The sequence below is a fragment of the Pseudophryne corroboree genome, chromosome 1, assembly GCF_028390025.1.
Source record: "Pseudophryne corroboree isolate aPseCor3 chromosome 1, aPseCor3.hap2, whole genome shotgun sequence".
NCBI lineage: Eukaryota > Metazoa > Chordata > Amphibia > Anura > Myobatrachidae > Pseudophryne > Pseudophryne corroboree.
In genome coordinates this window covers 706,439,672-706,466,873 of record NC_086444.1, presented here as the reverse complement: position 1 = coordinate 706,466,873, position 27,202 = coordinate 706,439,672, and the positions used below count along the sequence as shown (strand labels likewise).

Sequence of the window (27,202 nt, the reverse complement as noted above, 5' to 3'; positions counted from 1 at the left end):
TAAAAATGCAACAAGTAAGGGATTATAATAGATGCCCTGTACACAACATTTAATTAGTTCCATTGTTACTTCTAGGTGTTATTGAGGCCTGACACAGTGGAAAGAATCAGTTCCAAAGAAGAGAGTCACAGAGGCTCCACCAAATCCTCAGGCACACCTAACATACAATGAAGAAAAGTGGAGAAAACAAAGTAACATGCGGACAGAACAGAGTAGTGCAAGTCTTCTGATGGGGCCAACATATAACCGAGTGCAGAGAGTAGAAATGGGACAGAAGCTGACTGGCAAAATGTAGTCAGCAAACACATTTACAGACAAACAGCAGCATGTGATACATACACTGTGTTGTCATGAGAAAAAAAAACAATACAAACTGTAACAGATTTATTAAAATAGAATTTAAAAATGTATAACTGTCTCTAAATATCAAATATCGGAGTCTGAAGGACAGGGTGAAAACAGTTTGGAGCTTTTTGATTTAGCCCATTGAACTATACAAGTACATGCACTTAGAAAAGAAACACTCACAGAGCACAAAATGTAATAAGCATTAATTGTTACTGTATAGTAACAAATCAACTTTTAAAATTGGAATAAAAATGCAAGAAAAAAATTGCAACTTTAAAATGAAGACGGAATGATGCTTAGGACTAATCAGCAATAAGATCAACTTTTTTCAGGACTGTCAAAAAAGTATGTTCTACACAGGTCTTTGTTAAATATGTATGTGTTTAATATTTAACAAACACCTCAGCCATAATATTGACATTAAAACAACCTGCCTAATATTTTGTGGGTCACATCATGCCACCAAAACTGCTCTGACCCATCGATACATGTACACAACGTGGTATCTGGCACTAAGACGTTGACAGCAAAACCTTTAACCGATTGCCTGGCGTGGTCGCATTAGATGCAACCACACCAGGATGGGCTTTCCCTGACATAATTGCATCTAATACGACCAGTCAGAAATGCACACTGAGGGAATGCACACTGAGGGAATGCACACTGAGGGAATGCATTTCCGACTGGTCGTATTGTTGTAATTTGTCTCCGTACCAAATATGGTTTACATTTTGTGTGTTAGATAAATCTATAGGTGAATCTAAAGAGGGGGAAGTTTAATTGAGACCACACTGTATACTGTACATATGTACCATATTATATTATAATATATATATATATATATATACACACACACACACACACACACACATACACTTTGTGTGCAGTAATACCTGGACCCGATGCCTCCACAACAAGCTACTTACAGACCTCCATAGGTACAGCACCATACCCTCTACCCTGGACCTTTTAGGAAGGTACGGTATATTTTTTCTATGGTCTGTACTGATTTTTGGCTCTCCAAACTTCCATTGAAAGTAGAGGAAAAGGGACGTGGTCCTTTCCTAATTTGTACCGATTTTTATGTGTAAAATGTGGAGGGTATGCGACATTCAGGGCTCAAATTATTTAGTCAGACAAGATGTGACACATATTGTCTGACTGAATAATTTATGCCCCGATTTATATATATGTATGCCCTAATTTATATATATATATATATATATATATTTTTTTTTTTAATGTCCCTCTGCTCCCTGAGCTCGCCATAGGACACCTGCTCTACTATAGATATAGATATATACACACTGAAGTGCCAAGTCATGGAATAGGTTCTTAGTATTGCGTACGACCCCCCTGGCACAGCAAAGGGTAGCAACTCGACGTGGCAACAATACCATAAGTGAACGGAACACCTGTTGACAGATATTGACATGTCATCTTGACAGCTTTCCTCAGCTCCCTGATAAATGTAGGTGCAGGATCTCCGGTGCAAATGGACCTCTCCACCATGTCTCATAAATGCTCAATGGATTTATGTCGGAAAGCTCCTCGAACCAATTCTGGACAATTTGGGACGGATGGCATGGTGCATTATCCTGTTGGAATATTCCATAATTGTGGGGGTACATGAAGTCCATGGAGGTCTGTAAATGGTTATCAAGCAATGCAACGTAGCAATTACCGGTCAATGACATGTTTAGGAAGGCTAGCAGACCCAACCATGAACACATCTCATACCATTATAAAACCAACACCAGCCCGAATGGTCATTTGTTGGCAACTGGGTCCATGGTCTCATGGAATCTGGCCACACCAAAGCCCTACCACCAGCCCAAATCAACTGGAACTCATTTCATCAAATCATACCTCATGTTGCCAGCCCTCCAGGGTCCAATTAGTGATGTCATGAGCCCAGGTGAGGCACTGTGTTAAGTGTTGTTGTGTAAACAAAAGTACTCATTGAATGTGGACGTGATTTGAGCCAGTGTCGCTTGTCTGTTACCACAGACAATTCTGTCCAGACGCGGCTGGTCATGATCACTAAGCAACCGTGGTTTGCCACTATGCTGTCCATGGTGGGTGATAATATTCACCCACCATGGTATTCCCGGTACACTCGTGACACCATAGTTTGAGGAATGTTGAATGTTCACACAACTTCGGAAATGGAATATCCCATTCATCAGGCATCAACTATCATGCCCCATTTTTAACTCCGATAATTCACGTAGCCTTGCCATAAGCAGCCAATCTGGTGTTCAAAGTGACTTACAAGATAGACATCTTGTAAGTCACTTTGACTTACAAGACATCTAATGGTAGGTGGCGCCACTGTACCAATGCCCAGGTGGCATTGGTACAGTGGGCACCTGGGCATTGGTACAGTGGCGCCATCTACCATTACCACTATATACTGCTATCCCATGACTTTTGACATTTCAAAAGTAAATGACTACAGTATATACAGATGTATCCATAATTCATCTATCCCGCGATATGCATGCATGCATCGCAGGAGCGACTTTCCGCAACCAGGTGTGAATAAGATTGTGAAATACATTTGCTTTGGGAGCATGCGTGTAAATGCACACGCCCATTAATAGGAACACTTTTTGCGATCATTCTGCAAAGATGAAGATGTATACATTCTGTATATTAGGCTTGGCACACATACAGGGTTACTCTAGACAGTTTGAAAATCATGACATCCATTGGCAGTACAGAGCTTTAGTAATCCTCGGTGCGCAGAGTCTGGAAATCACTAATCAGCCACCACCCTCTGCTCCCACTCATCTCTTCTTCAAATCCTCCTCTTCTGCTTCCAACTGCCTCCTCTACTGAGTAGCGCGTTAGGGTGCTCAGGTTGTGTTCCTATACAAAGCTGCCACTAAAATACCATTAAACCAATATGCTTTGTTCATCATTTTTTTATAAACCTTTTTATTCATAAGATTTGTGCATATTTATGATTCATGTTATTCATTGTGTACGCTTACCATATTCCCTTATTAAAAAAATCAATTGATGCCTCACATAGCAGTGGTATAAATGTCTATATAGCTTGATAATTCAGTACACACTTTACACCATCTCTTTGAGCTGTCCCCCTCTTCTATTAGTAGTGTGTTCACTGTTGCATTCACAATGTAACACAGCCAGCCAAGGTATCTATTGGTAATAGGAGAAGCATGATGGCAAAAGTGTCATGCAGGGCTTCTCTGATGGCATTATTATCAAACTACACAGAGAAAGGAGGACTCTAGTGTTGCGCCACTCTTACATATAACTAAAGATTATAAAACATTTATTGGTATGTAATAAAATAAAGTATCAACCATCTTCTAAGGTAAGTTGGTAACGATACATAAACACTTCTAATAAAGTGAAAAATTGTAAAAGTAAAAATGTATGCAAGTATTGGGTTTAGTATGAAATACCTATAATCAAAATCCAGACGGTCAAAATTCTGACAACCACTGACCGACGGTCAAAATACCAACAAGGTCAAAATCCAGACAAGGTCAATATACCGATAGTTAAAATACCAACAAGATCAAAGTGCTGACATTTAATGTCGATAGGTCAAAAAGTCGAGACAAGTTTTTAATTGTTTTTTTGGGGTGTGTATGCCGACATAGGTCGACATTGACACCGTATAAGTGTACTGCGTCCGCTCTCCGCGCTTCAGCCATTATTATATTCCGCCTCCAGGTCCACTGGGATGGTAAAGTATAAACAAGTCGGTTTCAATGAAAAACTCATGTTGACTTTTTGACCTGTCGACATTTTACATGTCGGTATTTTGACCATGCCGGAATTTTGACACTGTCGGGATTTTGACTGTCGGTCAATGGTTGTCGGGATTTTGATAGTCGGGATTTTGATTGTAGGTAAAATGACTGCATCCTGTAAGTAACAGCCAGTGTTTCAGTGGTTACAACAACCTGATGATGTGATATCACAATTCAGCGAATCGAGTGTGTTGAGACTTTTATAATAATTCTACGCTGTAGGTTAAATACTCTCCCTAGGTACAGTAATCCTGGTAAGACCATCCTACTGTGTGCTAATACATGGTAGTGGAAGTGTCCTACAAGTATGCATCAATGGTATGGGACCAAGGGAAGATAAACAATATTAGAAATTGTTGAAATTCCGTTCAGTTTCTACTGTGTGCCGTGTGGCAGTGAACAAATGGGTGAGAGCAATGAGAATGGAGTGGATTTCTGAAAAGAAAATAGATGAGAAAATTAAATTTGCTTTTGCTTGAGAATACCCCGTGACCCCTGTTGGCATTACAAGCGCCGGGGAAACTGGTGGCCCTCTTGCAATGAAAGTTCAATAGAAAAGATAGGTGGAAAGGAATAGCAATAGGTCTCAAATAGTATAGAAGATAGTAAATGCTCAAGGCAGGATACACAGTATAGGGCAGTACACACAGGGAGAGATGTGTTCTTAGTGATCTGTCACAGACCGCTCAGCACACATCTCTCACCCCACTCAGCACAGCGCGATGTGTGCTGAGCAATGGGGGGGGCGCGCTCATTTCACCTAGCGGGTGAAATGAGGGATATGCTAGATTGTGCCTGAATGCAGGCCAATCTAGATCCGGCGATAACACCGCGCCGGGCATCGCTATCGCTGTGGGGCATACACACTAGAGATCCGTGCTTAAAACCTAAGCAATCTAGTCAGATTGCTTAGATTTTAAGAACGGATCTCTCCGTGTGTACCCCCCTTTAGTGTGTGTTGTGATCTAAATTGTCACATAGGCTCAATGTCTCACGACTCACACAGGGTTGCGATATCTGTGAGATCAGTTAGTGAAGCATACTGAATGAATAAGCAAATTGGTTCCTCTACCTACAGTACAGCACCTGACATTTCCAGGCGTCTCCCATCCAAGAACTGACCAGGCCCAGCACTGCATAGCTTCCAAGATTAAACGAGAGAGGGCACATCCAGTGTGGTACGGCTGTATGTGTGTAGCACCACTGCGTGAGTGCAATCCAATAAAAGGTGCAAAACTGTGCTATTCTGATCAAATGCAACCCATACACTCAGCACAATAGGTGTTATCACAGGTAAATGTGCATACTGAGTATATCACTTCTAATAGTCACTGTGGGAAAATAATCATACATTATAAAAAAAATAGGATAAATACTTAAGTTACCAGAAGCTGTACTGCAGGCCGATCCATGCACAGACCAGGCTGTGCATAGATGTTTTTTCTGTAAAAAGACAGCCAACATTAGCAGAGTTTCATGGGAACTGCTGGCTCACTCATGCCAGGCACCTCGCGTTGCATGGCGTACTGAGGCTAGATGTATGAGGACACATCTGCATAAACCAATAAGATGCATGAGGTTTACTGGTTACATTTCTTGATTTGTCAAAGCACAAATAAGGCGCACAAGCAACTGCGGATTAAAATTATATTGGGCATGCCTATATTCTGTGTGTGACTGAGGCTTTATCTGCATATGAAATGTTACCTTACAGTGTTTCCAGGAAAACAGTGTAACGTAGCATTTTGTATGCAGATAGATGAATAAATAAGATTATCAGGGAAAAAATACACAAAATGAAGTCCGGCGTTAGTAAATGCACTCACAACAAGGTGCGACTAGAAGGACTATTTAACATGAATGCAGCAATGATGTAGGAGCTTCAATTTTAACATTTTATTTTTCCAGAATTTCTACATCTGTGCTGTCCTAGTGTCAAAAACAAGCTTTGGCCAAACCCAGCATATACACAATAGGACTTGCAGTTCTACAACAGCAAAGAGAAAACATTAACCAAACTAGGTGTATTCAAAAGGGCTGCAAGTATTACCCCAAAACTTGATGACTATAACATATGACAAAATAAATGAGGGTAATAAAGTTTTGTGACAATCTTGGTTCAAATGTCCAATGTTCTCATGATTGTTTTGTGGAACTATATTTGTAGGAACGCTGAACCCACAATGAACCCTCAACAAGATTTATATGCAAAGTAAAAAAAATACATGGATCAGATGTATATTTGTTCACAATGCAAAGTCTGTAACAGCAAATCGGTGTGAAGACAGCCCAGCTGAACCAGTTTCTATCACCCACAGTGCGGTATGTACAAATAGGCAGGAATGCTCACATTTGTGCTTACACAGAATGAGTGTGGTAATTTCCTATAAAAGGTATCTTTAAGAATGGATGGCAGTATGGATGGTGTAATGGTTAGCATTACTGCCTCACAGCACTAAGGTCATGGGTTCGATTCCCACCATGGCCCTAACTGTGTGGAGTTTGCATATTCTCCCCATACTTGTGTGGTTTTCCTCCGGGTTCTCTTGTTTCCTCCCACAATCCAAAAATATACTGGTAGGTTAATTGGCTCTGAACAAAATTAACCCTAGCGTGAATGTGTGCGCGTGTACTTTTGGTAGGGAATATAGATTGTAAGCTCCACTGGGGATGGAACTGATGTGAATGGCCAAATATTCTCTGTAAAGCGCTGCGGAATATGTGTGCGCTATATAAGTAACTGGTAATAAGAATAAGAATCATCCCCCACTGTCATAAACACCTCAGTGTGTGACGTAGCAGAGGATGCTTACACTATACACATCAAAGTAGCTATTTGGAGACACATCAATTTTTATTTTATCATCTCTGGGATCTGTATATCTGTTCCCTGCACTGCATTAGTTTAAGAAAGAGAGAGAGAAGTTTCTGTATTATATCTGTGGTACTATTGCTCCATTATACTGTGATTTGTGCTTTATAACTTCTCAGATGTTATGCACGAACAGCAAGGAAATACACCACATGCATAAAGGATTGATACTCCAAATCTATTTGGAAGTCACTGTTTGTTTACTGGACAGATGTCAAGGCAAAGTCGGAAATCCTTGTCAAGAATCCACTGTTTGGGGAAAAAAAGACCTTTGTGGGTAGAAGGTGCAGAGACAAGAAGTAGCAAATCAACTCCACAGTGAGAGGACACGAATCACAGTGATATCACGTGTAAGGAGAAGCAAAAATGTGTAAACCACAACCAAACTGAAGATCGGGGGAATTGTATAAACAAGAGACACAGAAAGGAGAAACAGAGGTAGAAAAGGGGACAAAAACACACATAGGCACAGGTAGGATAGAAAATAGGAAAGAAACCCCAAACTAGGCACAACAGAGTCCCAATGGGGACATACAGGTGGAGGCGAGATGGTAAAAGGCAAAACAAGCACAGGGGCAGAGTGGGGAAAGATCAAATGAGCCATAAACAAGGAAACAAGAAGCAGAAAGGGGTATAAGCAAGACAAAGTTGAGAAAAGAGGAAGACACAGGAGAACAGATAGTAATACAAACAACACACAGGGAATAAGGGGATATTGATAGAAAAGAGATATGGGGAGAGACACACATGAAAAGAGGACATTACATTAAATGAAGTTTTATACCTGACTTGACCATGCTCCTTATCATGGTTAGATTTTAGGTCTTGGTGAAACATCAGATGTCAAAGTTATTTCCTCAGCCATTTTTTTAGCTCTTCTTGGGTATGGTCTTATTTTAATAACCTCTTGCTTAGAAAATATTTAAACTTTATAATAAAATGTTACTATTAAATTACCCAGTTTTATGTGGTTTAGCAAATGTTACCTTTGTAAACTATAATAAGTTGTTTGACATGATTGTACTGCTGGATGACATAATTCTAAAATGACATTTAATTATTGATCAATTAAAGTCGCTTACATGTACTCAGGGGTGCTGAAGGAGGGGGGCAGGGTACTAATTATCTGGGCCCAGGTCTGATGAAGGGGCCCAAGTCCCTCCCCCTGTCCTTACCTGACAGCAGCAGCTGCAGCTCTTCTCCTCAGCCTAGCACGCACTGCTGTGTGCTGGGCTGCAGTCTGGCCACAGATGCACTTAAAAAAAAAAAAAAATTCTGTATTTTTCTCTAAGGGTGCATGGTCCTTAGCCGACACCCCCTGAAAAGTAGCCTAGCTCTCTACTGGCCAAGCATGTACTTAGATAGGAGAGATTATCATCAAACTGAGACTTTTGAAAACCTACTGTAGCAACACCCTTTTTATTATTTTGTGAATTATGAGATGTCAATGGCCTTGGTTTGTATTACTATGCCTTTTGTCAAGTACTTTACATAAAAAGGCTGCTTTTTGGCTGCAAATAAATGAATATATGAACACAAAATACATAATCAACATCATTTACACAATATATATATTCTGAGAACAGAATTTGCATAGACAATGTGTTTTGGTTATTATTAAGGTTGTAAATTTCTTAATTTTTTGTCCTGTACATATAAAACAAAAATGCTCTGTGAGTATTCTTTGCATTCATTAAAATAGTAGGCTGGATTCTACAGTCAAACCTCTGACTTTTCAAGCCCCGATTTAGAGAAGAAAATAAAAATAAAAATAAAATAAATTACAGTAAGAAAACAAAACAAAATAAAAATAAATAAATAAAACATAGTGGTATGAGCATTTGAAGCACTAACATAATCCAATAATTTCATCGCACTCCAACAGTCAGCAAGCGGCGGCTCCAAACAGGGAAAGACAAATATTATAATACCATTTTGGTGAGACAGGAGTAATTCCGTCTTATTCCAAAATGCAGAAGAAAGGGATGTAAGGAGGGGAGCCAAAATAATGCGCAGCCTCTACATAACAAAAGGATCTTAGATAACACCTTTTTTTCCAATAAATACGGCAATATATTATATAGTTTTTAAGTCACTGAATACTTTTGAACACATCCATAAGATAATGTAAAAACATCAACTCTTGTGCTTGGCTGAAATCTCTATTCCACTTGAGAAGGAAATAATCAAACAAGCCAAAAGATGATAATTTGGTTTTAAGCTTTAGAAGGTGTAATCTAATGCTTCCTCTAAAGCAAACATATCACTACAAAAGTGTGTAGAACACATATACAGGTACAGCTTTCTTCCTGGTCATTATGTTCCTGCCCTGTGAAAACTTAACCTCATTCATTTACAATGACAAATCACAAACACTACTGAAATGTACTACATTTAGCATGTCAGACTTTCATTAAGGACATATTCAGAACTGATCCATTCATGGTTTCGGCATTTCGCTTCAGCACTGATTTCATCTAATGACATTTATTGTTCACTTTGGGGAATTATACATTTAAAAAGGATTCTACATATAAATAATATAGTAAAGTTGATACTTAATACACATATAAATGCCAATAAGAAGAAATATGTATATATTTTCTTTTCTGTTTTTCAGAATCACAAGATAGTTTAAACTATTCCCTAAATAAATAGTCTTTAGCCAAATAAAGTAATACAATTTTTGCTCATGTCTTATGTTATGCTGAGCAAATATAAAATACTTTGGCAGCTTGTGTAGGAGTTCAAAAACAAAAGTGATTTACGGATATGACTATGTTAACACATTCATTTATCTGATTTTTCAATATGATTTAGTTTTTTTACCCCCCACAGGGCAGGAACAAGATGTTTAAGTATCATTGGTCAACATAATAAAGCTAAAAAAATTGGCTAATTAAAAGGACAAAAGAACGGAAAATAAATTAAATATATACAAAAATAATACCCAAACATAAATTTAAAAATAAAAAGGACATGCAAAGATAGTTGCATTCTCCTATCATGCATCAGGCTCAATGCCCAAGCACCCAATTATCATGACGACGAAAAGTGCAAAAACCCAGCAACATTACCAAAGGATGCATAGAGAGGTCTCACAATGCAATATCATCTCAATCCCCAAAGCCCATGGACAGCTGCACTGCCCTTTACTAAAATATATTTTTCTTTTCATTTTTTCTCTTTAGAAATGTAAAAATGTGGGTAAAGAACGTAAACAAAAAAAAAACACACCAACCTTCTCGTAGCTCTGAGGGATGTTAAGGGGTTTGATGCAGAACACAATGACATGAGGAGAAGAGAAAAAATAGGGGAGACACAGAGAGAGTAAAAAAAGACCTTCTCCAGGCTTTTAGCTGCAAAGCGACTAATCCATTCATTATACTAAAAATAGTAACAAATATTTCCTTAGCTTCAGAGTTGAACGCTCAATCCACCCAAGTCATTAATGTGTCTTAACTATTCTCTATTCTGACAATATAAGTGTGACTGTTGGCTAAAACACAATTATTTTTACTTAGCCCAAACTCATTATATTTACATCTTGTAATATTGTCTTCAGTCACAAATGTAACATCTAATTTTTTTCTGCAGATTAGGGGAAGAACATAATGATCTCTACAAAACTGGATTATTGTGCAATAACTAAATATATGCAAGATGACTGGGTGACAGCCCATTGAGAAATACATTTGTCTGTTACAGACGCTGTAAACAGAATAAGATATGCTGTACTACAAAACCTAAAGTGACCAATAATAAGATAAAACCAACACTTGAAACATATTAAAAATCTTAATTTATAATATGAATACCTACCACGTCTTTAAATACACATAATCCTAAAACAATTCCACCACTTTTTTAAATTGCCTGTAGATTTTACATTTATTGTCAGCTTAATAAAATTAATGAAATGATTATTTCAGATGATTTAAAATACATTTTCTATACAAAACACTCACTCACTATGAAAACTATCTTAAGTTATAACAAGTTCTTCCTCCCATGTTGCTATGTTTCTTGCTATGCATTCCACTAAAGAAAACAGATTTAGTTGGAAGGTATATTTTATTTTCATCTCCTGGGGCTTACTCAATATTTACAAAGTATTGAAACAATACAAAATACCTACCAAATACTTATTTGTGCACTGTACTGCCTAATGTCTTGAATGGACAGCTGTGTTGTACTTTAACTACAAATTGCTTAATATAAATGATTAACCTACTCATCAACTAACCAATTTAGTGGCACATGTACTATAATGTATACTTATCTCTAACAATCCATTAAACCAAACCGTTCCATAAGTTAAAGCCAATATTAGTACTAATATTGGGACCAGACAGCAGGTACAGCCTGCAAACTGTTCACATTACCAGCGTGCAGAGCTCTGCTGCTCCCTACCTCTCACGTAAAGATTAGCGGGTGAAGAGTAGCGAACTCCGGCACTGTTGGTTGCCACACATTCGTACTTTCCCTGATCGGTCTCTTCGCTGTTTTCAATTTGTAAGGCACCTGCAAAGAGAGTAGAAAACAACAGCAGACAAATTGAGTAATCTTCTTTTGATATCTTTATTTAGGGGTAATATTTCAGGAACCTTGTGTTACATCCACAGGCTGGGTAATACACAAAAAAATATTCAGCAGCCAAATGAACTGAAGAACCTAGTCACAAAAAATAATGTTAAGACAGGATTAATACATGATGTCTAAAATTATAATATCACAAAATATCATCACTGAAAGTCAGACGTGTCTTTACCTAACTCTACTGAATAAATGTATGACCAATAAAGACCAGTATCAATTTGTAAACATTGTAAATATTGTAACGATGTGCACCCACGTGTTAAGGAAACTGGAGTATCAAAAGAAAGAATCACAAAAATCACAGTGATTATTGAATCTAATTCTATGATATGATTTCCATGTGTCTGGGTTCCACAATAGGCTCAGTATTTGTACAATTTGTTTGTTGTTTTTATTATTATTATTATTATTGTTATTATTATTATTATTATTATTAATGATTATTTTATTATTCACATTGCTGCTGTATTTGGATTAACATGACCTTTAGAAATATATCCAGTTAACCTTTAATCTCACTTGATGCCAAACAAAGAATGATTAATATTAACAATACAAATGTCATGTGATGAGGTGCCCAACTTTACAGACTAATATAATCAAAGACATTTCCTATTGTGGGTATTTTATTTTTCACTAAATATGCAATGTCTTATTTATGTTTCCCCAAAAGGTATATAATTTTGGTTTTATATTTTTGCCAGATAGGAAACAAAGGCAAGGGCGTTGCCTGATTATGATATAGAGTTCAACAGAATAATTATAAGACATATTGGAGAATCCGATCAGAAGAATGCCTTTCCTGTATGTTTAGGCCCCAGTGGAGACAAAAGGGATCAGATTGTTGAACCTGAACAACAAATGGTCGATAGCAATGCAACCATCTGAAGGGAGGTACACAAGGAGAGATCAGTGCTTAAATTCTAAGCAATCTGACTAGATTGCTTAGAAGTTAAGCACTGATCTCTCCGTGTGTAACCCCCACAGCGATAGCGATGCGCTGCCCCGCACGCCGCTATTACCGGTGCTAGATTGGCCTGCATGCAGGCTCACTCTAGCACATTGCTCATTTCACCTGCTGGGTGAAAAGAGCGGCCCGTACGTCTGTCCCTCTCGCTCAGCACACATTGCGCTGTGCTGAGTGGGGGAAGAGATGTGTGCTGAGCGGTCTGTGTTAAGATCGCTCAGCACACATCTCTCCCATCAGTACTGGCCTTAGGTGTGGACTGGGAATCTGTTGTTTAGGTCATGCAGTGTTATTTCAATGAATGGCTAACCTTAGAAAAGTAATACTTACCATTTGTTTTAGATGATACAATCATTGTATAAGACATTGACATTGTATAAGTCATAATGTAACTAAACTGTTAGAAAAAAAAAAAAAAATCCCACACTTTCAAAAGCTAGTAAGATAGAAATACACATGGACAGAGGGCTCAGCTAAAGTGTTGCTGTAGGTTTAACAAGGAGAAAGGAGTCCAATAAGTTATAGTAAAGAAGTGTTGCCATTTGGAAGGTTATGGAATGCCTTACCTCGAATTGGTGTATTTTCTGTAATGAAAGCAAAGAAAAAAAGTGACAGTGGTAAGGAATTATATTTAGTTTACCAGGCACATAGCCAAGAAAGGGTCCCGTAGGAGGAAATTCTTCTAGCCACCCACACGCAACTTCAAACTAATCGAATACTTCATAAACTACGCAAACTAAAATAACCTAAAGTGCACTCTACTCTTGAATATAGTGAATAAAGTAATTTTGTTATATTCTTAATAATGCAGATAATTGATTCAGTAGGAACTGTGAAACAATGAGGCACAAAGACAACACCAGTCAGGGCCTTAGTACTGTGATTTTTCCTAGTGAATGAAGGGACTGCACTTGGAGGAAAAATTCTTACTGCCCACAAAATGGCTTCCTCTGATGCACTTTAAACTTGAGAAGCTTGAAACAATGTGTATGTCTCTCTTGCCAATGTTTTAAAGAGAATAATATCAGTTTACATTTCCAGAATTTCCAGAAGCAGTCATTTTGATTTCAGATAGTACACTGTTGGGTGCTCTTAATTGTAATTTATAAATATATATACACACACACAGTACATACACACACATACACAGTCGAAATACTGCCACCCTTGGCCCAAAAAGCAGATAATCATTCCTTTTTGCAACAAGGATAAATTACCCCTATTACCCATGACAACAATGAGTGATATGTATGCAGACAGCCAATCGAACACCTTATATACCCACCAAGTCAGTGCATGACACGGGACATACTTCACGGGCTAATTGCTGATGACCAAGTAAAGGTATATAATTTGCACACCGCGCCAATAATCACCTGCAGCTTAGGTATACCTAGGATGAGACTCCTCACCAGTCTCAGAACAATCGGAAATACAATACAATTAGGTATAACAATAGCGCTGATAACAGTTGATCACATACAGAGTCAGCTTACATCAATAATGATATTCCACTTGTTCAGTCACTCAATACTCTATGCGTAGCAATCCACTGGTGGATGTATTCACCTCTTTTAGAGAGAGGGATTCACCTTTAGATAATCCAAAAACAAATGGACATGGTGCAAGTACAGCCAGATAATTTGGATAAAAGGTGATTTTAATACAAAAAACTCACAAACAGAGAAAGAAAATAGGCATATAACCACTTTTGTGGGTTAAGGACATATGACCAGGCATCAACACTGTTACCCTCCCAGATCGTTAACAAGGAAGCAGATCGGAGTTCCGGAACCTCGAATCCACTGGTAAACAGGAAGCCGTTCAGTCCAACAGTAGTCCCCAGAAACGTCAGTCACCACGCCTGAAGCTTTTCGGACCTTAGTCCTTCATCAGAGGCATGGTGGCTGACTGAATAGATGCTTCCTAAATACCCTAACTAATCAGGTAGAATTGGCTACACTTGTGACTTCTAATCAATTTTCGTCCGTTTCTGCTGATCCTCTTCCGGAAATGACGATCGCGGTGATTTACCGGAACCGGAAGTGCGTCATTTGCGTTCCACGATGCGTTCCAGCTCCGAAAAACCGGAAGTTAGACCTTTTTCTTCCAGAATGCGTTCCAGATGTCCATTTTGTAGTGTTATTATAGGTTTATTGTTCACAAGGTCCTTAAAGTGTCCATAATAGAGGTAAAATCCGCAGAAGTATATACCCAAAAAATAAACAAAACATGACAGTGTATTACAACAATGATAGTTAAAACAATTATTTATAAAAAAATTTATTATTTATAAAAATTATAAAAACCATTTAAGTTCAAACTCGGAGTTCAAGCCATTAGGGGTTAAGGAATTAAGTTTAAAGATCCATTTCATCTCCGCCTTGGCTAGACTAATCTCTGAATTCCGATGCCTCCAATTTGGAGTAATTGCTTGGATCCCCATAAAAAAATTTAAATATTTCGGATTACATTGGTGAACCTTTTTAAAATGCATAGACACTGAGTGTGTTTCTAGCCCCTTTTTTATGTTATATGTATGTTCGGCTAGGCGTGTTTTTAAATTCCTACTTGTCTTGCCAATGTAGAACAAGTTACAAGTACAGGATAAAACATATATAACATTCTTTGTGTTACAAGTAATGAAGTTATGGATTTGAAATTTATCCCCATTAACTTCAAATTCTTTCTGTTTACTGGGGCCCTTTACCAGCCGACACATGGGGCATAGTCCACATCTATGAAAACCATGGCTCCTAGTGCTGGAGCGCTTGGTATCATTCATAGCACTATGTACCAGTTCATCCTTAATATTTTTGGCTCTTCTATATGTAAATAGAGGCCTATCAGGGATCTCCTTCCCCAATACAGGATCCTCTTTTAATACTTTCCAATGTTTCTTAAAAATGGACTCAATTTCCCTATGTTGAATATTAAAATCACTAATAAAATTCCAAGTATGAGGATGGCTATCTGTGTCTTGAGTTTTTTTGTCCAAAAGGGACTTTCTATCTACAGATTCCAATCGCAGTTTTGAAGATAACAACTCTTCCTGCTTATAACCCTTCTCAAGGAATCTCCCACTCATTTCACCAATCTGCTGATCACATATACTTTCTTCGGTACAGTTACGTTTTACTCTTAAAAACTGGCCATAGGGGATCCCATCAAGCCAGCTTTTGTGATGAAGACTGCTTTTCTCTATATAGCTGTTAGAATCAGTTTCCTTTCTATAAAGCTTAGTAAAGAGAGTGTTATCCTTTACATAAATACATAAATCAAGAAAGGTAATGTCAGTTTTACTCATAGTGAAGGTGAGGTTAATGTTATAATCGTTTATATTGAGGTTCTGACAAAAAACCTGTCAGAACCTCAATATAAACGATTATAACATTAACCTCACCTTCACTATGAGTAAAACTGACATTACCTTTCTTGATTTATGTATTTATGTAAAGGATAACACTCTCTTTACTAAGCTTTATAGAAAGGAAACTGATTCTAACAGCTATATAGAGAAAAGCAGTCTTCATCACAAAAGCTGGCTTGATGGGATCCCCTATGGCCAGTTTTTAAGAGTAAAACGTAACTGTACCGAAGAAAGTATATGTGATCAGCAGATTGGTGAAATGAGTGGGAGATTCCTTGAGAAGGGTTATAAGCAGGAAGAGTTGTTATCTTCAAAACTGCGATTGGAATCTGTAGATAGAAAGTCCCTTTTGGACAAAAAAACTCAAGACACAGATAGCCATCCTCATACTTGGAATTTTATTAGTGATTTTAATATTCAACATAGGGAAATTGAGTCCATTTTTAAGAAACATTGGAGAGTATTAAAAGAGGATCCTGTATTGGGGAAGGAGATCCCTGATAGGCCTCTATTTACATATAGAAGAGCCAAAAATATTAAGGATGAACTGGTACATAGTGCTATGAATGATACCAAGCGCTCCAGCACTAGGAGCCATGGTTTTCATAGATGTGGACTATGCCCCATGTGTCGGCTGGTAAAGGGCCCCAGTAAACAGAAAGAATTTGAAGTTAATGGGGATAAATTTCAAATCCATAACTTCATTACTTGTAACACAAAGAATGTTATATATGTTTTATCCTGTACTTGTAACTTGTTCTACATTGGCAAGACAAGTAGGAATTTAAAAACACGCCTAGCCGAACATACATATAACATAAAAAAGGGGCTAGAAACACACTCAGTGTCTATGCATTTTAAAAAGGTTCACCAATGTAATCCGAAATATTTAAATTTTTTTATGGGGATCCAAGCAATTACTCCAAATTGGAGGCATCGGAATTCAGAGATTAGTCTAGCCAAGGCGGAGATGAAATGGATTTTTAAACTTAATTCCTTAACCCCTAATGGCTTGAACTCCGAGTTTGAACTTAAATGGTTTTTATAATTTTTATAAATAATAATTTTTTTTATAAATAATTGTTTTAACTATCATTGTTGTAATACACTGTCATGTTTTGTTTATTTTTTGGGTATATACTTCTGCGGATTTTACCTCTATTATGGACACTTTAAGGACCTTGTGAACAATAAACCTATAATAACACTACAAAATGGACATCTGGAACGCATTCTGGAAGAAAAAGGTCTAACTTCCGGTTTTTCGGAGCTGGAACGCATCGTGGAACGCAAATGACGCACTTCCGGTTCCGGTAAATCACCGCGATCGTCATTTCCGGAAGAGGATCAGCAGAAACAGACGAAAATTGATTAGAAGTCACAAGTGTAGCCAATTCTACCTGATTAGTTAGGGTATTTAGGAAGCATCTATTCAGTCAGCCACCATGCCTCTGATGAAGGACTAAGGTCCGAAAAGCTTCAGGCGTGGTGACTGACGTTTCTGGGGACTACTGTTGGACTGAACGGCTTCCTGTTTACCAGTGGATTCGAGGTTCCGGAACTCCGATCTGCTTCCTTGTTAACGATCTGGGAGGGTAACAGTGTTGATGCCTGGTCATATGTCCTTAACCCACAAAAGTGGTTATATGCCTATTTTCTTTCTCTGTTTGTGAGTTTTTTGTATTAAAATCACCTTTTATCCAAATTATCTGGCTGTACTTGCACCATGTCCATTTGTTTTTGGATTATCTAAAGGTGAATCCCTCCCTCTAAAAGAGGTGAATACATCCACCAGTGGATTGCTACGCATAGAGTATTGAGTGACTGAACAAGTGGAATATCATTATTGATGTAAGCTGACTCTGTATGTGATCAACTGTTATCAGCGCTATTGTTATACCTAATTGCTGATGACGTTAAATGCAGAAGGTGGTCATAATAATGTGATTCGACTGTGTATAAAGTATGCAACAAAGCACTGAATCAACATTTCAAGGAATAACCCTTTTTATAAAGAGCAACTATGGCATTAGGGGTAGTGTGCTACAAAAGGAACCAGGGCTGTTAATCTTTTAAAACAAGAAAAATCATGCATTATGAGAAGAGGAAATGAGTCTCATAACTGCTTGATTAATTTCAGTGCAGTTCTTCTCTTCAGCCTGGGTACCTGAAAGCATGTGATAAATCAACCAGAGCAGTTGTGAAGAACTAACTTTAAAAGGCAAGATCGGAGTGTAAATTCCGTGTAACTCTAGGAAGGGGAGAAAGAGTAATGTATAAAAGGCTGTCTGGGGGGATTTAAGATGATGACGGACACCAGGAAAGCTGGCCAATGACTAGAAGTCACTAGATGAAGAAGATCTCTGTTAGTGAAAGGGCCATGAACATTTACTGTATAATGATTACTGGTCTGCAGCCATTCTGAAAAACAAATGCACATCAGATGTAATAAAGGATAATGTATGAACAGACCCAAACTTGAGTTTGCACTTGGATATAGAAATCACAAAAATAACAATATGATGCGAATTAATTGTTGTGAGCCACTGTATTTATTGTATACTGGCCAATCTAAAGGTGTGCGGTTAATGCTCAAGGTGGGCGATATTGTCTCTTATAAAGTTCATGCAGGTGGGCGATATTGTCGCTTATAAAGTTCATGCAGGTTATAATACAGACTGCGGCGTCCCGCACATCTGCTGTTGAAAAGTCTTTAGGAAAAAAATAATAATAATAAATGCTGGTGTTTGTAAAAAATCTTTAAAACCTTCACGATGCCCTGAGCTCACGGTGGTGGCATAAGTGGGGTAAAAAGGGGTCTCCGGACTGGTTTCCCCTCTCTGCCCCTGCTGCCCGTGGTGCGTCCTTGCTCAGACGCCCCCTGGGTGCAGGTCGGTCAGAGAGGTGGACCTGTCTAGCGGCGGGGAAAGGATTCAGATGCCGCTCTGCAGAGCGGCTAGCTGCGCCTCTCCCACCGCTTACAGAGAACTCACCTGTCGCCCGCTCCAGCTCTGGGAGGAAGACCGAAAGGTTGAAACGCGTTGGAGGAACTACAAAGAAAGAACCACTACAGATTCAAAGACTTCATCAGGAAGACTCTTTCCCACATCGAAAAGACCCGGTCACGTGACCGGACCAACCCGGAAGCCAGCAGCGCTGCTAGGATACCAGATAGCGGAGGAAGCCGGTGACGGAGCGCGGCGTGCGGCTGGAGCGAGCGACAGGTGAGTTCTCTGTAAGCTCAATATGCCACACGGCTGGAAATGCCTGACGTGAGTGAGCCGACAGGTTCTGTGCAACTCTACTGGTATCGGCTAACTTTTTTTTTGTAGAAAATGCGTCTTAGTCACAAATGTGATGGGACTAGGATGTGACAAAATCACTGGAATAGTGGTGGAAGGCAGGTATATTTACCCCAGGTTTCTTACCTATGTGTTTTTGTAAGAGCTGGATAAAAATCCTGGGGCAGGATATTAGTAGAGAGAACGTGTTCTCCATTCATTTAAGCTCATCTGGGTCTTTGGGCTTTTAGCCTCATAGAAGGGCAATTCAAGCTTTCAGCTGTATTGGTGTGTTAAAAAGGCGGTGAGCCTGATCATTGCTCTCATGCAGCTTGGGGAAAGAGGAGAAACTATGGAGTCTCAGTGAGAGAGAAACCTGCCTGGTAAGCTTTTCCTTGTACAGGTTGAGTATCCCAAATGCAAAATGCTTGGGACCAGAAGTATTTTGGATATCGGATTTTTCCGTATTTTGGAATAATTGCATTCCATAAAGAGATATCCTGGTAATGGGACCCAGGTCTAAGCACAGAATGTATTTATGTTTCATACACACCTTATACACACAGCCTGAAGGTCATTTTAGCCAATATTTTTAAAAACTTAGTGCATTAAACAAAGTTTGTGTACATACACACAATTCATGTATGTTTCATATACACCTTATACATACAGCCTGATGGTCATTTAATATCATATTTTGAATAACTGTGTATTAAACAAAGTTTGTGTACATTGAGCCATCAGAAAACAAAGGTTTCACTATCTCAGTCTCGCTCAAAAAAATCCATATTTCGGAATATTCTGTATTTCGGAATATTTGGATATGGGATACTCAACCTGCATTTTTTTTTTTTTTTATAGAGTTAGGATTATCTCCTGTTTAGTTAGTGCCAGCAGTCAAGGTATTTTATTTTGATGTTTATATCTGTTTTTGATATTTATATCCGTTTTGCTGCACAGTAAAACTGGTTGAGGCCAGTTCCACCAAATCGACAGACTTGTGTGATCTCTCAGCTGCTGCACACTGCCATTTATCCCAGGAGATGCCACCTGTTCCCAGTGGTGCTTTGTCTGCACGATTATGGAAACCTGTACAGTTAAAGGGCCAGACCCACCCTTTTTAGAAAATAGCACTAATACATGTCCTGGGTGAAAGTGGCTACAAAATTGTTCTAAAAACCTGACAACATGGAGGACATAATTAAGGCCTTGCTACAAGCAACAACAGCGCAGCGGGAAGCCACCAGAGTCCAGCAAGAAGCCACCAGGCAATTGTAGGTTGAGGAGATATGGAGACAACAGCACCAGGACTGCAAGATTCTTATAGAGGTGGCGCAGCATCTCGCAGAATGGCCTGGAAATGCTTCCCCAAATGTCCCAAACAGCTTCAGCTCTTTACAGTCTAGTAATTCCTTCAAAAAAATGATAAAGACTGATGATGTGGAGGCGTATCTGACCATGTTTTATAGGACAGATGAGCAGAAGAGAGGCCTAAAGGACAGTGGGCCAGCATGCTTACACTCTTTCTCTCAGGTGAGCCTCAAAATTTTATTTTGATGTAAACACTGCAGACGCTTTGGACTACGAAAAACTAAAAACAGAAATTCTGACTCGTTTGGACGATACACTGTCGTTACGAACAGATAAGTGCACTGTTTGGTGTACAACGTGGACAAACCTCCCCGCTCACAAATGCATGACTTCATCCACCTGACAAAAATATGGTTACAACGAGAGACATTAAGTGGATTCCAGATGGTGGAAAGAGTGTCATGGGCCGTTATTTAAGGTCCCTGACCGTGGCTTTTCACAAGTGGGTTAGCCATGGGGATCCTAAGACAGCTGAAAAGCTAGGGGAGATAGTGGAAAAGTATATGGGGGCAGAGGAACTCCTGGCTATACTACTGTGGCCCCTAGATCCACAACGGTGCACTCCTGTAAAACCTAATAAAACTGTTCTGTGAGAAAAGGGTCCTGGGCGGTTAAAAGAACTAAAAAGTGAAGAAACTGTGAGTGCTCGGTCCAAAGACGGGCCGGTGGGGCAGTCTCAGCGGTTTGGGTATGCTTTACCGATGGCCGGCATCCCGACGGCTGGATTCTGGCAGCAAAAAACCTTGGGGTGGGGGGGATAGTCCCTGTTAGTCGGCATGCCGACTGTCAGGATTTTCAGCTGGAGGGATGGAGATATCGGTATTGTGTCCGGTGGTCTCCTGACCGTCGATCACATAACTACATCCCATCTCAGCTACTTAAATTACTTGACAGCCATATAATTAAGTGTTTTAGATGTGGCATGCCAGAACCCATGCAATGTGATGCAGTCTTTGAATGTCGCAGAATGTCTTACTTTGCCAGGTTTGCCTGTACTGATGCACCTTTGGTTGAGCCCGAAAAACAAATGTGCAAAATTTTTATAGACGGTAACCATATGGAGACATTGTTAGATATGGGAAGCTAAATTACCCTTGTGAAAGATGGGTTGGTAAATGCTTTAAAGTTCCAGCGAACAACTATTGGTGTAACTCGCCATTATAATACTGCTGAAGTGAATATTGAGACCCTTTGTGGTTCAGCTATTGTAAATGTGGAAGTGATCCATTCCTTTGTACATGATGCTATAATAGGGAGAGACTTTACCCATTTTTGGAAATTATGGGAATCCCGTATGGTCACAGGTGTGAATGATATAGAGCCAGTAGACCATCCTGATGATATGCTGGCCACAGGTGTGACCTCAAAACCCTCAGACCCATATCCTTTTCCTAGTATAGCTGTGGAAGTAGTAGACAAAGAGGAACAAAATTAGGTACCTCCTCCAGGGGAAGGAGAAGATGTAGATGGTGCTGAAAGTGAGAAAAGATCTGTTTGCATCACAACAGTTGAGGGACCCCACCTTTATAAAGCTGTGTACACACGGCACGATGCGCTGTTAGCCCGACACTGACTATTCGACGGGCCCGAAAATGGTTAGTAACCAATAGTATGAACAGAAATAGAGGGGAGATATGCCAAAATGACTTTGTGAAGGAACTAAGCAGCACTCTGTTATACTATTTTATGTTAACCATTAGACCTTCACTATAGGATACATTTCACCTCAAAGATATATTGGGGAGAATTCAATTGCGTCTGATAAATTTTAGGGCGAAAAAATATGGGCTTTAGTTGTATTTTTTTGCCCGGTCGTTTTATCTCTCAATACAATTGCAGCCCATTCTTTTCTACCCCCAAAAATCCAGTTTTTGAGCCAAAACACACAGGATGCGGGATTAAGTTTTCATGATCGTGAAAAAAAGGCAACAATCAGTGAATTTGTTTTGCCTTCCTCCAAGCAGGTGAAAAAACTCCCAGTTAGTGCCAGCTTTCAGGACAACTGAATAACTCCCGAGGGATCAATTAGCCACGGTAATTTACCATGGCTCATTGTGTTATAAGCCAATAAATAACTAGAAATATAAAATACTGGCCTATATCTTTATAACACTACAATTGGATATGGTCAAATAGAGAAATCACTAACAATAAACTTATAAACTGAGGACATCTGCCAATTCTGGAAATCTTTTAGATTTTGTATTTAGATATACTTCATTTCTGCCACATATGCCAGTTTCTCAGGAAAGCTAGGGCACTATGGTTTAGGTTCTCTGCTGGAAGCTAAATTCCATGACGGTAATCATGCCTGATGATACTCAGGGACTGAATGCAAAATGACTGCAACCTGGAAATTTGGATACTAGATAGTAAGTAAAAGTTAATAACAATGCATGAAAAAGAAAACAAGAGAAAACACATTTTCACAAGGAAAATTTGTGAGTGAAAGTTGTGTGTGAATTATAATATAATTTTGCGTTAGTTAACAAAGTAGTGTATAGCTCTGACAAGGGACACCATCATGAAAAAAAACCCAACACACTTTAGTATACTGAAATTTCCCCACTTTGTGTAACATTTTATACGCATTGCCTACTCCATCCAGGGTAGCCTATACAGTGCGCCCATAATGGCTGCCTCATTTGGTACATTTTGTGAGTGGGTTATGTAACCTATGGAATTTATTAACAAAAATGGCTGCACCTACATTAAACTCATTGTCCCTGTTATGTTCACTATTTTTCAGTTTGTTTTATTTGTGCTGTAATACTAAACATCTGTGCTATGTTTGTCCTGCTGGAGAAAAACACTATATAAATAGAATTATTGATAATTATCATTAATATTATTTACAACTAGGTTAATGATCTGTAAGGTAAATCACAAACTGAAAATGTCATGATAAATTCTCAGAATCTGATTGATTTGAAATTATCAATTAGACCGCCTCAGATTACCTCAGTTTACAGGTAAATGTCTAATTAGTATTTGTGTACATGTCTAATTAGTATTTGTTGTGAAGGGCGACACCTTACTGAAACTGCTGGAAAACACAATAATAACACAGTAATAACAACTAAAGTACCAAGAATACAATAGTAACATTTTATCTACACAAAAAATTATTTCTAAAATCTATGTTTAAATAGTGAGTATACACCATTTTGATGATGGTGCCCCTTTTATGTTAAATATGTCCGCTAAAAAAAGGAAATGCACAGTGTTTTAATCGATAATGTAGCCATGCCACGAATAAAAAAGTTTCACAAGAATGCGGGTGTCTATATTATTTCAGGTAAAAATGCTCTTGAGAAACATTGGTACAGACCCACATAGTGGATATGGTTTTCCCCAATCCAAAAAAAACCCGGCATACAAAGCTCCAGTATACTACACCAGATTTAGAACTTCCGAATTTCAGAAATAATTCAATACATGGAGGTGAAGTATATGCCATTAAATAACAAAAACTTCTACTGTAAATTTGAATAAACTGATATTTTCATCATGAGGATACTACAGAAATGCCATTTTCAGGATAAGGGGGAAACGTGTAACTACCTGATTTAAATCGAAATACAGGGAGCGAAAGTTTGTGTGGTTATATTAAACAGCACTAATGTTTAGCTACGTAAAATATCTCACTATGTGTTAGTCATATTAAAGTAATAGGGAACCGCTACTGTTAATAAAGCAGGGAGATTAGGCTGAAAGGGGAAAAACAAATAATAAATAACAAATAGAATTACTGCTTTGGAGGAAGGAGGGTTAAGGGTAAAACATATTTTGTGGTTATTAGAAGAATAAAAAGCGTATAGCAGATATGTCCCATCCACAATTGGTGTAAAATCTGCCATTAGGTAGGGAGATTAGAAAGCCAAGATGAGTTGAGACGAAAAATGGAAATACCATTGCTTAAAAAGATTTATAAAAAACAACTTTCAGTGTCTCTTACAACTAATATTAATTATGCACATCACTGGACAAATATTACATAAGATACAACCAGAGCCATATTAAGGGGGAGCCACAGGGTGCAAGAACCCACGAGGCCTCCCTCTGACAGTGGGCCCTCTCGCAAGAGCTGCTTCAACCCACCCTAGTGTGCAGATGAAGGAAATCATTAACTGATTGGCTGGCCCCATCTCCATCCCACAATCCTGCTGGTGACTGCTGCTGTTGTGCTGATAGCTAGAAGCCCATCTGTCCCCTTATTTCAGGCCATCATCCGTGCAGGGAATTGGATTGCCTCCACAGATGACTGATGATTCTACACAACGGCATGCAGTAGTGGACCTGAGGCTGCTGTTGTGGAGTTGGCTGGGTCCCGGCCCCCGGGTTCAATTCTGATCCACAGGAAGGAAGTGGGCAAGACTAGTCAGGAGAGCAGGAAGCGCCAGCGCTGGAGAGAGACAGATGAAGTCATCCTGTACACAGCATCATCATCACAAGAACTGTGTGTGACAAATCGCTTAGGGGCGTGGCCTAGCGTATTAATTGTGTGTCCTGGAATATCATGCGATGTATGCCGAGCAGGCGATCTGTGCATTATATATGTGAGCTGTTATAACTTGCGGTGGTCTGACCGCAATCGTAGGTACGTTATTTATTACCTGATTTTACTTGTGATTGCTATTAAAATAGAAATCAATTGATTCATGCACTATGGAGCGCACTCTCTATCCACATTAATTTCAGAAATTATGACCCGGTAATTGGATTTGGGAACCTTGGAGGCAAGACACTGACCAAAGGGAAGTGGTCTGAGTGCTACTAGAGGGGCAGTGAAGAGAACTGGCCTATAAAGTGGATGCAATCAAACTGGGACTTGTAGTTCCATATTAAGACTTGTGATGCGACTGTTGTTTGCGCACAGGCTTTTCATATTATATATATGTTGCACGTCCGGCTAGCAATGCCACTGTGGAAGCTGCAACTTGATATGTTTAGGTATACAAATCTTTGTCATTTTAGTTTTGAGGCTACTTTGTGTGCTCATCCAACTGAAATGGTTGACAGTCAACCTTTTATGGAGGCTATAGCATTTAATCAGATGCTAAGACCAAAGGGCTTCGAATCTGCCCTTAAGAATTATCAATAATGCACACTGGACAGTTTTCAGCATCAGTTGCAGTTTTTCTAAATGAGCAAAACCGCAATTGCTTGCAATCGCATGCTAAGGGCCACCCTGCATGCAATTGGCCACCAGCGATGTGAACGCAATCCAATTGCGACCGCATCGCTGTCCCCACAAATGAAGGGATGACCTCCTGCCTGCACAGCCTGGCTGTGAAGGCAGACGCAGATCGGTCATCTTACCTGTCGCAATGGCTGCGTGTGACGCCATGCAGCCCCCCTACCCGAATCACAGACGCTTGCCCCCGCAATGTCATGTCACTGCCCCACAAATGCCTCTGACTGTCAATCAGACAGAAGCATTCGCATCACTGAGATGCAAACGCATCTCCTGGGCGCACGCACACACAGAATGAGTGCTGCGCACGCGCACTGGCCTGAAAATAGTCATTATGCGATTTCAGCATACTGAAAAGGGCCGATACTCGATAGTGAAAAGATGCCAAATTCTATCAGAGTCTAACAGGACCAGGGTCTGTTTGGCATAATTGCAGTAAAGATGTATGAGGACACATCTGTACAATCATTGATTGACAACCCTCCTAATGAAGTACTCTTCATAGAGGATATGAATATAAAGCTTCTCTTGACACCTTGCTTGATTTCGTACAGTATAATTTCACTAAAAACTGACAATTCTGTTATTATTTTTGTAGGTGAAACATTGTAACTTAAACATGATCCCATAAGATGAGATATCGGGGGTCAACAATTCAAGCAATTCAGGGTGTTAGATATCGTGCACAAGCCTGCAGCTGCTCAGTACAACTTCCATGATGTCTGATGTCTGACACTACTCCAACCTCCAAGTCAGGCTACCTCTTTGACCGCATAGGATGTAGAACACAGGCAATTAATCTACTGGGACTGGGTTTGAGCTCTGATACAACATCTAAAACTGTATTTAAACTTTTTAGATGGAATAATCCTGTAGGATCTTCAAAAGAATCACAAACCATCATACAGATTTGATATTTATCAATTTAAATTATTTGTAACTATAGCTCTGAAATGGCAGAGACTATTTTGAAATTCCTGTAAAATAAAATATAGTATTGAAACGCCAAGTGGCTGTTGGCGTAAAACGGCATGTAATTTTTTTTAAAGGTTATTTTGTTTCATTTAGTGAAACCCTTTTTTTTCCTGCTAAGACTTTCACTTGTAGAAGGACATGGCAGCAAATGGTTTGGTTCTTTTCAACTCAAACCTGTTCAAGCTGCCGCCTACATTTCTTTCATCGCAGCTTCATGTGCTACATTACACATCACTAAGTGCGTAACAATCTCTGAAAAGGTAATAAACGGCGATGCTGTATCTACATTAATATGGGAGGGAAAGAAGAGGAAGGATCATAATAGTGGAAGAGAGTTAGAGAAGACAAAGAAGGCACTGAAACACCATGTTCACAGAAGATATGAAGGATTTATATTAACACTTATGATACAAGTAAAAAGTCTAGTA

At 39.1% G+C, this 27,202-nt stretch overlaps 1 protein-coding gene across 15 annotated transcripts in view; it reads right to left on the bottom strand.

The window, feature by feature from the left end:
• Positions 1–27,202, bottom strand: part of PTPRS (protein tyrosine phosphatase receptor type S) — a 752,553-nt gene that overhangs the window by 442,123 nt on the left and 283,228 nt on the right. For 9 of the 15 annotated variants that reach the window (XM_063914875.1, XM_063914874.1, XM_063914881.1 and 6 more), the window contains exons 6-7: positions 11,428–11,538; positions 10,256–10,267 (exon numbers count right to left, since the gene is read on the bottom strand). In XM_063914875.1, coding sequence (XP_063770945.1) covers positions 10,256–10,267; positions 11,428–11,538 — 123 coding nt within the window. The remainder of the gene's footprint in view (positions 1–10,255; positions 10,268–11,427; positions 11,539–27,202) is intronic. The other 6 variants (XM_063914877.1, XM_063914887.1, XM_063914879.1 and 3 more) reach the window with 1 other exon arrangement.